Genomic DNA, 12,018 nt, shown 5'->3' with positions numbered 1-12,018 from the left:
CCAAATCTCTGGAGTGGCAGCTGAATCTTCCTATGGTCCCTTACTTTCTCTCTGATATAAAATTTCTGTATGGCCTAAAGAAATGGAGGCCAGTTTTATAACTTGTCTGTTTCTTATTCTTTATTTTCCTAACATTTGTATCTGTCATCTCCATCCCTGGATTTGCCTATGGGGTAGGCCTCCTCCGCTGCTTGGGGAGACCATCACTGGCCAGAGCCTGCTTGCCTCTGGCCCTTCTCTTGCTCTTAATGACAGTTCTGGTGAAGGTGGCTGCTGTCTGGCTGACTCTAAAGGCTGTTATAAATACCCTGCGTGTCTTGGCAGCTGCCTGGACTGTCCAAGGAACCTGAGTTTTTAAAGTAAGTCATGGTTATATTGGTTAGGATTCTTTGGGTATTTGTTTTTGAATAGCCTTCATGGTAATCTCTGGAAATTCAGAGTACATGAATGGTTTCAAATAGTACCTTGTATTTATGACCTTTAGTAAGCCTCAGGTCAGTGGTTTTCAGACCTTTTCAACATCAGAACCCCTTTTCCTATGAATTCTTTCATAGAATCACAAAATGTCTAACAAGTTAAATGCAGTAGTTCTGAAAATTCAGAATAAGTCATCTTCACTTTTGAGTTCAGAAATGTGAATGTCATGCTTTTCCTTTTTTTTTTTTCAATGGCATGCTTTTCCCTATGAAGTCTCCTATGCCATCAGGGTTCTAAGTGACAGTTGCCAACTTGGAGCATTTCAGTGATTCAGTAGGTTTTCTCTTTTTGTGACATGGCCATTTGTATAGGTGACTCTTCCTAAACAGCAGGCTGTGTGGTCATTTTGGTTAAACAGAGATGGGAGGGAAAGCTTTGTTCTGAGTATAGCACAATAGTGAGCGAGCCTAGCAGTACAGAATTATATGTACTGGTGGGTTGTGTTGTCTTAGTCTTGACTTTAAGTTTGGAATACATTTGAATGTGCATTTTTTGTTTTAGTTTTGAAAAATAGACCTATTTTTAAAAAGACACCCATTTGCAGAAGCTCAGTAGACTAGAACTTGAAAACTAATACAACATGGAAACTATTGTTTTAGTAGAATATTTTTTTAAGTTTGGTTTTTAATAGGATGTCGAGGGGCACCTGGGTGGCTCGGTCGATTAAGCGTCCGACTTCGGCTCAGGTCATGATCTCACGGTCCGTGAGTTCGAGCCCCGCGTTGGGCTCTGTGCTGACAGCTCAGATTCTGTGTCTCCTTCTCACAGTTTCAGATTCTGTGTCTCCCTCTCTCTGCCCCTCCCCTGTTCATGCTCTGTCTCTGTCTCAAAAATAAATAAACGTTAAAAAAAATAATAAATTAAAAAAAAATAATAAAAGGATGTTGATTGGGGAACCTGGGTGGCTCAGTTGGTTAAGCGTCTGACTTCGGCTCAGGTCATGATCTCACCAGCTCATGAGTTCAAGCCCCACGTCGAGCTCTGTGCTGACAGCTCAGAGCCTGGAGCCCACTTTGGATTCTGTGTCTCCCCCTCTCTCTGCTCCTCCCCCACTCATGCTCTGTCTCTCTCTCTCACTCACTCTCTCCTTCAAAAATAAACAAACATTAAAAAAAATTAAAAAAAAAAAGGATGTCGATTGTTTTTATCTTTACTCTGTGGGCGTGTGCTCGGTTCTGGGCTTTGGAAGCCTGGTTTGGTCTTCATTTGTCCATAGGAGTCTTTAGTGGGTGAGTAATGAAGGGTCTTCCTGGCAAGACTATTCTAGTTAATCAGTATAAGAGACCTGCTTCTGATTCACTGTACTTTTTCCATTGATTTTCCTATAAGTAGCAAGGATTAGAGGGGGTTTGAGCAGGGGGAGAACTTTGTGTGTCATTATGTGCTAAATGAAGAAACTTACTTAGGTTTGGAGCTGTTGAGGCCATGCCAACTGTTACAAGGCAGAGTCTGGAAGTGACTTCCATCTCCAACTTCCTAGGCTCTACATGGTCATCTCCTAGCTCAGCTCAGCTCAATGCTTGTGACTTACTGTCTGGTATTGTGATGATGAGCTCACTTCGGAACACCTTGTATTTTGCTGTGGAAGACTTTTCTGTGCTGTCTGCTTGCTGTCCAGCTGGTTTTATGGCATAGAAGGACAGTTTTGACTTCCTGTCATGAGCAATATACCTTTTCCACTCAGTAAGTTTAGCAAAAGGCATACATTAGGAAGGAGCTAACTGGAACAAATATAATTTAAACTTCATAAATGTATTCATTTACATGTGTTCATCACCTAGGAAGATGCAATAATTATTTTTTAAATAAATTTTTAACTTACATTGATAATTTGCACCACCCTAGAATACATTTAGAGTTAGTTATGTAGAAGAGGCATACCTTAAAGGAATAATTTTCTCTAATCATTTTAATTACTTTATTGGTATTAGATTTTATTTGCCAGTGCTAATAATTTATATCATTGGGAGGTTAATAATCATGAATATTTGAGAAATCTTTGTGCCACATAAAAAATGAACATCAGGAAATCCATTTGATACTCAAATTATTTTAATTGCTTTAGGGCAGGTTTGGGCAAACTTTTTCTTAAAGGGCTAGGTGATACATTTTGTAGGCTTTGAGGGCCATGTGGTCTTTGTTGCAACTACTCAGCTCTGCCTCAATCATGCGTAGGCATTATGTAATGAATGAACATGGCTGTGTTCATATGAGACTTTATTTACAAAAACAGGACTTGAACTGAATTTAGCCTCTGGGCAGTAGTTTGCCCTAGACTAATAATATTTGTTAGGTTATGTGCCAAACCCAGTAAAAATTGTGTAGCAGTTTTAAACAGAAGCCCATTTTAAAAGCTTTGTTTGTTTTAAAATTTATATTGTTTATTTGTTGCTGGCTAATGCATTCACATAGTTCAAAGCCCAAAAGGTATATACATAGATATACAGAGGAAATCTGACCCCCCACTACTCCTTCCCTCAAAGCAGCCCTTATCAACTTCTCATGTAGCATTCTGGAAACACTCTGTGACTAATCAAGCAATAACAAATATATTCTCTACATTTTTTTCCTTTTTTTTTGGTGTAAAATAACAAAATTTACCATTTTAAACCATTTTTAAGTGTATGTGGCATTAGGTGAATTGGCATTGAGTACATTCACATTGCTGTGCAACTATTTTTTTTTAAACACAAATGTTGTTTTATATGTAGTATTTTCAGTATCTTCTCATTTAACAATAGTTGAAGACTATTCCATTTTCAAACATAAAAAAGCTTTTTCATTTTTTTTAATGTTTTATTTTTTGAAAGAGAGTACAGGTGGGGGAGGGGCACAGAGAGAGAGGAGGACAGAGGATCCGAAGCAGGTTCTGCACTGACAGGCTTACAGCAGTGAGCCCAATGCAGGGCTCAAACCCATGAACTGTGAGATCATGGCCTGAGCCGAAGTTGGACGCTTAACTGACTGAGCCACCCAGGAGCCCCTTCATATTTTTTTTTTTTTTTTTTTTATGGCTGCATAATGAATGGATAGATCATCATTTATTTAACCCTTCCCCTGTTGATGACATATAGATTGTTTCTAACCTTAACAGTAATGTAATGAATAATTTTTTGTAGGTGTATCTATGAGACCAAGTTTTGGAAGTAGAATTCCTGGGCCACAGGTTATGTGCATGTCTAAATTTGACAAATGTTATTTTTTCTCATAGCAATATTATATAAACCCTCCCTGAAGGTTGTACCAAAGAACAGTCTTAGGAGCACCTTGTTCAGTACAGAGTATTATCAGACTTTATCTTTGCTTTTCAGATAAGTGAAAAAATAGTCTTATTGGTATAACCATTTTGTAATTTATTTTTAAATACACTTAAAAAAAAGTTTCGTACTTGCAGCATTTTGAAAATGCAGAAAATCACGAAGAAGAAAACAATTACCTGTATTATTTTTACCCCAGGGATAACTGCTGTTACTATTTTGGAACACACATATACATGTGCATATAAATGAAAATTATGCTCTATAAATAGTTTTTTATGAAACTAACACATTTATAAAAGTAGCAAATGTTTATTATAAAAACTTCAGACAGTGCATAAATGTGTACAGAATTAGTTGATATTTATAGGGGCATCTGACTGGCTCAGTCAGTAGAGCATTTGACTCTTGATCTTGGGGTCATGAGTTCGAGCCCCATGTTGGGTATAGATATCACTGAAATAAACTAAAAAAAAAAAGGATTACTTGATATTTTTATGTAATCCCCAAACCTAGAAATGCTAATGTGTATTGCATATTATTAGTTGGGTTTATTTGAACATCTTTTTATTTAAGAATTAGATTTTTTTTTTAATGTTCATTTAGTTTTGAGAGAGAGAGTACAAGTGGGGCAGGGGCACAGAGGTAGACAGAAGATCTGAAGATAGCTGTTCACAGACAGCAGACAGCCCAATGTGGGGCTCAAACCCACGAACCACGAGATTATGATTTAAGCCAAAGTCAGACACTTAACCGAATGAGCCACCCAGGTGCCCCCAAAGAATCTAATTCTTGGGGTGCCTGGGTAGCTCAGTTGGTTGAGCATCTGACTTCAGCTCAGGTCATGATCTTACCACTTGTGTGTTCACGCCCTGCATCGGGCTTTGTGCTGACAGCTCAGAGCCTAGAGTCTGCTTTGGATTCTGTGTCTCCCTCTCTCTCTGTCCCTCCCCCACTCGCACATTGTCTTTCTCTCTCTCTCAAAAATAAATAGACATTTTAAGAAAAAGATTTTTTTCCTTTGACTTGTCTGTTCATGTCCTTTATCCATCTTTCTGTGTATGGTTGGTTGTTTTCCTACTTGTTTGTATAGCCTTTTTGTAGACACATTCTTGTATCAGTTGTGAGAAGAGTTAAAAATATTTGAATATTTGTACGTGCTTTGTCATCTTTTGACTTCCAGATTTTTTGAATCAACTATATCAAACTTTTCTTTGATGGCTTCTGAGATTTGAATAACAATTGTTTCCTCATTAGAAGTTCATAAAAATTTATAACAGAATTCTCTCATGGTTGATTCTGATACTTTTGAAGTTTCACTTATTTTTCTTAAAGCTGTATAAATATTTGAACCACCTGGAATTTTTCTTGGTATAAGGTGTGAGAGCTATGGCTACCCAGTTGTCCCAACACATGCCTCATTATTGAGATGTTACCTTTTCTTACTTTATTTCCATATGTATTTGGATTGCTTTTTTGGATTCTCCTTTTCCATTGATCCATCTGTTTATATATTGCCTGGACAATTCTATTTTACTTATTTTATCTTTGTAATATTTTTTAAATATCTGATAGGGCTAGTACCCCCTTTTATTCTTTTTTTAACAAATTTCCTGGCTGTTAATTTTAGGATCAGCTTCTATCCAGTTCCACAGCTATTCATTTATTGCTTATTTTTATTATTTTTAAAATTTTTATTATTTTCATAAATTTAACCTAAGGACAAAAGACATCATTATGATGACTCTTGCTATCCAGGAATAAGATATACCTTACCGTTGAATTGAGTCTTTGTGTCCTTTAAATAGTATTTTAGAATTTTCTTCATAGAGATTTTGCATGTTTTATTCTTAGATATTCTTGGATATCTTATCTTAGATATTCTGTTCTTAGATAGTCTTAGGTTTATTCTTAGATATTTTACCCTTTCTGTTATTATTCTTGTTCATTTCTAAATTTAAACTTCTAAAAATGAATGCCAAACCCATATGTAAAAAGTTATTTTGAAGTTTTCAACTTAGCTATATTTGATTGAATTTTAGTGAACCCTAGTTCTCAAGACACTTAAAAACTCATTGGTGAGACAGACTTTCATTCTTAATTCTGTTTTCTGCTACTAACTCCCTGTGTTATTGTGCACTCTTTACTTTCCCTCTCAGCCCTAGTTCCCTCATCTGTCAGTTGAAGAATTTGGATCGGTTCTGAATCTGTCTTCCAGCTTTGCTTCCAGCTATTGATTCTGATGCAGTTAGCCTTCTAGAGGATTCATATTTGCCCACGAAAGCCCTCTTGATGCCAAGGCCTGTCTGACTCCAAATAGATGAGGACTTTAGTTCCTTGTGGCTAGGCTGGTGGCCCACCCTCAAGGCCATGCTAGGAAGGAAGGAAGCTCATTGTCCACCTTCCAGAGCTGTCCACTTGGTTGGGTAGTTAAAGGCTTAGGGTCCTGATTTGAGATTGTATGAAGTGTCCTAGTATCTGATTTGGTATCACTTTTCCTTTCCATTCCCTCCTCTGGACCCTTAGCCCTCAGGCTTACTATCCTCAGGCCATCCACACAATTCCCAGTGCTGCCCTCATTCATTGTCTGCTTCTTTCTTTCCTCCTTTGGCTCCTCCCCCTTCTTCTCCCCACTTTCCCTATAGCCCCTTACCCAAGTAAGGCAGTGGAGCCTCAGGGAAAAAGAACTAGCTTTGCCATTAGCCAGGCCTGTGTTCTGACAGGCTTCTCTTCACCATTGCTTCTCTTCAGCTGTGTGACCTTTGGTAAGATTTAGAGAGAATAAACTTGAAGTGCTAACATGTGATTACTCCAGGAGCTAGCAAAGTAAATTAGGTTGTCCATTAGTAGTAGTAATAGGTGCCTAATACATAAAGGCTATGTGCTGGGCTCTGTGATGGGAACTTTTATATATATGACTGGTGATTCCTCACAAACAGCCCCACATGGTCAGTAGGAATAGTACCCGATTTTGTAAATGGAGAAAACTGAAGCCCCAGGAGGAGAAGTGACCTATGCAAGGTCATACAGATAATGAATGTCTGAGCTAGAATTCAAACTTGGGTTTTGTCATTCCAAGTTAAATCTTCCTCTGAGGACTTGAACAGTTTTTCCTCTCTTCTCATAAAGCGATCAGAAAAGTGAAGCCTGTAGAAATGGAGAGAAAACAGTCGTTTTTGTAAGATCACACTATTTTATAGATCTAAAAATGATCTTCATCTGTGCTGTCTGGTGCAAAAGCCACCAACCTCATGTGGCTGTTGAGCACTTAGGATGTGGCTAATAGGACCAAGGAACTGAATTTTAACTTAATTTGTTAATTTAAATGTAAAGAGCCACAGGTGGCCAGTGGCTGCCATAGTGGCAGGCACAGTTGTAGATGAGGGGTTGCAGCTCAGCTCCTGAGTAGGTCAATTGGGAGTGCTCTCCCTCCCTGATCCTTCTCCTGCCCCTCCCCTTATAGTGGGTCTTATTTTTGGATAGAGGATACCTTCTGAGTTTAATTTTTATTGCTTCTTTAATTCTAACAGTGTGAAGAGTGCCAGTGCTGGCAGCATGGGGTCTGCATGGGATTACTGGAAGAAAATGTGCCAGAGAAATACACCTGTTATGTTTGCCAAGACCCTCCAGGTAGAGATTTCTGGAGTCAGGGATGTTAACAAATGTAGCCTTTTCCACAGCTGGCCGTGAAGCAGCCTGTCTGTGGTCTTGAGACTCATTTCTTCGACATTGGCTAGACTGACTCCTCCTTGCCCCTGCTGCTAGCTCACTTGGCCTGCTGTCCTGAATTTAGCAGTGAGAGAGTATGTCTGAAGCCTGTGGAAGGCCTGGCCTGGAGCTAGAATTATTTTTTTATTGTTATGAAAATGGTATAAGATAAGATCTATCCTCTTAACAAATTTTTAAGTATACAATACACTATTGTTTATAAACTGTAAACACAGCATTGTACAGCAGGTCTCTAGAACTTTTTCATCTTGCATGACTGAAACTCTAAAAATTGTGTAATGCCTTACAGATATGAGTGTCATCCTTGCTTAGGGGCCATGCCAGTCTTGTCTGTATTGTGCCAGTTTTAGAATATGTGCTGCTGGAGCAAGCACCTTTTCCTTTTATTGAGGGTTCATGAAGAGGTGGGCTCTGTCTTTGGCTTTTTGGGGCTGTTGGAGGTTAGGAATATGCCTCTGCTCCCTCTGGTGGCACCTGCCCTCCATTGCATCACCTGGAAGAGAGATCTGCCCTTGAGGGGAAGGGGAAAGGTATATATAGTTGGTAGAGCTTGACTGCTACCCAAAGCAGTGAATTAATTCCTTAGCAGAATCAGTTAAGTTTCATTGTTCATGGCCTCATGGCTGGCCTGTGGCTCTTAGGTGCCCCTTTCCAGAAGTCTTAAATCTGTGGTTCTTGTCTTGCTGTCAGTGGAGTGGTTACATCTTCTCCTTCACCACTGGTAAAGTTTCTCCCCTTGGCTCCAGTCCCATGATCCCCTTACAAGGCTAGACAGTGTTCAAGAGCCTCTACTTCTGTTGATTCTTTTAGTGGGTCTGGTAGGAGCTCCTATTCCTGTTTTTACTTATGAGGAAGAAATTGGTGCCTAGGGACATGAATGACTTTCCCAATCTCATAAAGAAAATTGGAATTAGAACTGGCTTGTGGGGCCAAATCTTGATTTTGTTGGTTGTGTAGGGAGGGTCTAGTCGCCATAGTTTGTTTTCTAGCAAGTGTGTCCCTTTGGGACCTGATGACCTCAGTCATGGTACTGTATCTCCTTGTGCTGGATGAGTCTATAGATGGAGAGGAATCTGCCCACTTGCTGCTTTTTCCCGAGGAAAGAATATGGTCAGAAGATTAGTCTGTGAATCATAGAATACTATCCATGGGCAGGATCTCAGAGACCACTTCAGTTTAGCCCTGATATTTGATAGGTGAGCAAATATAGGCCCAGAAGGAATATGAAGGGGACAAGGTCAGTCAGCCAGATAATGCTAGATAGAGGAGAACCACTGCCTTGACCTTTGTCTTGTAAAACAGGTGTTACTGCTCTGAATCCTGCTGCTCAGGCCCCTCCTGCAGCAGCTGCCTCTGAGAGGCCACACATAATCCCTGGGGCTCCTTGGCACTGTTTACAAATCTGTTTACTTTATTTTCTCTCACTCCTTCCCTCCGTTTCCCCCTTTTTACAAATCATACACACCATCTTATCAACTCCTCTGCACTCCTTTGAACTTTTACAACTCTAATTGCCAACACTGCAAATAGACTCCTCCTTGAATTGAGTGCTTTTACATTTAAAGGCAGTGTTTGACTCTGCAGTGTCTTGGGCCAGGAGTTTAACCTAACACTTATTCTTTAAAGGTTACTTATAGATGTTTTTAACAGAATCGAGGTGCATCCCTACCATGTGTTTTAGTAAAGCCAGAAAGAGCCCAAGGACCTTGATAGATATTACATGGGTTATTTAAGGGTTTTTATAGATAGTGGGAGGTAAAAATGCCTGTCTGGTTGAAATCTGTTCTCTAGGCTTTTGGAGCAGGAAACACCACCAAGTCATGTATGGTTGTGTTTTCAGTTCTTCCTAAGGATCCCTGTAATGAATAAGATCACTGAAGCCATCCAATTCATATGTCACTTTAACAGATGGGAAATGGAGGTTCAGAGAAGGGAGAGTGCCTGACTATTTAGTAAGGTGGTATGTGACAGCTGGAAGGAGGACTTGGACCTTGTTTTCATTTGATAAATCCATTTCAGATGTATTTTGCTAAATGCTGGGGTTACAACTATGAATAAGGTGCTTCCTATTATTCTTGCTCTTAGTGGAGTTGGCGCCAGAAACAGATGTCAGAATAAGTAAAATAAGCAAGAAGATGTTAGATAGGGATGAATGCTTTGGGGTGGGGGTGGGGGGGCGAGGGTGGGGAGGAGGAAGCAACCAGATAGGGAATGAGTAGGAGGCTTTTGAAGAGGCTTTCTTACTTTGGAAGATAACAAAAGGCCTCTCTGAGGAGGTGGAAAGATGCCAGTTCTGTGGCTTGGGGAATGGTACTCCAGACAGAGAGGATGTTAGGATAGAGATCCTAAGACTGAAAAGTGGGATATGTTCCAGAAACTGAAAGGAGGCCACTGTAAGGGTAAGGCAAGGAGGGCAGGAAGGAGCTGGGTGCTGTTGGCCTCATTAGGCCAGTGTTAGGGCTTTGGCTTTTCTTTTGTATGTAGTAGGAAGTCATTGACGGTTTTAAATAGGAGAGGTAATGATGTGATTTAAATTTAAAGAGGTACCCAGGTTCCCACTCCACCTCTGGCCAGTTCTAGGAGTTCGGGAAATTTACATCTTACTGCTTTATCCCCAACCCCTATTAGGGAGCCCGGCATGTAGTAAATGTATATTGGTGCCAAGTAAATGTATATTGGATGAATGAATAAAATGAACACACCAATCCATCCTTCCAATAATTTATGTGATGATTGTACAATGATGCAGTGGTTTCCATCAGGCCATGTATTAACTCTCTTATTGTCACTGCTTTAGGTCAGAGGCCTGGCTTCAAGTACTGGTATGACAAGGAGTGGTTGAGCAGGGGGCATATGCATGGCCTGGCATTCTTAGAAGAGAACTACTCCCACCAGAATGCCAAGAAGATTGTGGCCACCCACCAGCTTCTTGGAGATGTGCAGAGAGTGATCGAGGTTCTGCATGGCCTGCAGCTCAAGATGAGCATCTTACAGTAAGTGCGGCACCTGCAGCTTTGGGGAGGAGTCACATCTGACATCGTGGCGGGGGAGGGCAGGATAAATTTGAAAAATTGGAAAGACACAAAATCAGTGATAAGACAAATGAGTTTGAGACCTTTACTAAAAATTCTCAGTTACACGATAAACATTTTTTTGAAAAAAAAAAATCAACCATATACAGGTATAATTTACATATAATTAAGTTTGCTAATCTTAAAGGTTCATTTAGGGTTCTTTTTTTAATTATGTTTTGATGTTTGTTTATTTTTGAGAGAAAGAGACAGAGTGGGAACAGGGGAGGGGCAGAGAGAGAGGGAGACACAGAATCTGAAGCAGGCTCCAGGCTCTGAACCATCAGCACAGAGCCGGACACAGGGCTCAAACCCACAAACTGTGGGATCATGACCTGAGCTGAAGTTGGATGCTTAACTGACTGAGCCACCCAGGCAGCCCTAGGTTTTTTTTTTTTAATGTTTATTCATTTTTGAGAGAGAGAATGTGTGTGTGCATGCATGCCTGTGGGGCAGGAGCAGGGAGAGAGGGGGACAGAGGATCCAAAGTGGGCTATGTGCTGACAGCAGAGAGCCCAAGTCAGACTTGAATTCATGAACCATGAGATTGTGACCTGAGCCGAAGTAACTGATTGAGCCACTCAGGCACCCCAAGGGTTCATTGAGTTTTGACAAATGTATAGACCCTTGTAACCACCACCATTATCAAAATACGGTGTATGTATATATAGTTTAGTTTGTTTACTATTTTGCTGTACAGTTCTGAATTTTCTTTTTTATTTATTATTATTTTTTTTTAATGTTTGTTTTTGAGAGAGAGAGAGAGAGAGAGAGAGAGAGCATGAGCAGGAGAGGGGCAGAGAGAGAGGGAGACACAGAATCTGAAGCAGGCTCCGGCTCCGAGCTGTCAGCACAGAGCCTGATATGGGGCTTGAACTCATGAACTGTGAGATCATGACCTGAGCTGAAGTTGAATGCTCAACCGACTGAGCCACCAGGCGCCCCCTGAATTTTTTTTATTGTGGTAAAATATACATAATATAAAATTTACCATCTTATCTTTTTAATATACCGTTCAGTAGTGTTAAGTACATTCACCTGTTGAAACCAATCTCCATAACTCTTCATTTTGCAAAAATGAAACTTTGTATCTGTTAAACAACTTCTTACCATTTTCCCTCCTCCCAGCCCCTGATGACTGTCATTCTACTTTGTGTGTCTCTGAATATGACTAGGTACTTCATATAAATAGGATCCTATAGTATTTGTCCTTTGTGAGTAGCTCATTTCACTTTGCAGTGTCTTCAAAAGTTCATCTGGGGGTGCCTGGGTGGCTCAGTTAGGTGTCCGACTTTAGCTCAGGTCATGATCTCGCGGTTTGTGAGTTCGAGCCCCACATTGGGTTCTGTGCTGACAGCTCAGAGCCTGGAGCCTCCTTCAGATTCTGTGTCTCCCTCTCTGCCCTCCCCCACTCGCACTCTGTCTTTCTCTTTCTCTCTCTCAAAAATAAATAAACATTAAAAAAATTTAAAAAAGAAAAGTTC

The 12,018-nt window shown here is 40.2% G+C and overlaps 1 protein-coding gene and 1 non-coding gene across 7 annotated transcripts in view; one reads left to right on the top strand and one right to left on the bottom strand.

The window, feature by feature from the left end:
• PHF20 (PHD finger protein 20) overlaps nucleotides 1–12,018 on the top strand; it is a 171,636-nt gene that overhangs the window by 144,734 nt on the left and 14,884 nt on the right. For all 6 annotated transcript variants that reach the window (XM_045444764.1, XM_045444765.1, XM_045444762.1 and 3 more), the window contains 2 exons: nucleotides 7,265–7,364; nucleotides 10,261–10,456. In XM_045444764.1, coding sequence (XP_045300720.1) covers nucleotides 7,265–7,364; nucleotides 10,261–10,456 — 296 coding nt within the window. The remainder of the gene's footprint in view (nucleotides 1–7,264; nucleotides 7,365–10,260; nucleotides 10,457–12,018) is intronic.
• Nucleotides 7,731–7,837, bottom strand: LOC123581719. The gene has a single exon (XR_006703959.1). It is a non-coding gene; the product is annotated as a U6 spliceosomal RNA (small nuclear RNA).

This window comes from Leopardus geoffroyi, chromosome A3, assembly GCF_018350155.1.
Source record: "Leopardus geoffroyi isolate Oge1 chromosome A3, O.geoffroyi_Oge1_pat1.0, whole genome shotgun sequence".
Classification (NCBI taxonomy): Eukaryota; Metazoa; Chordata; class Mammalia; order Carnivora; family Felidae; genus Leopardus; species Leopardus geoffroyi.
The sequence above is the reverse complement of the archived record's forward strand: the minus strand, read 5'-3'. Positions and strand labels throughout refer to the sequence as shown.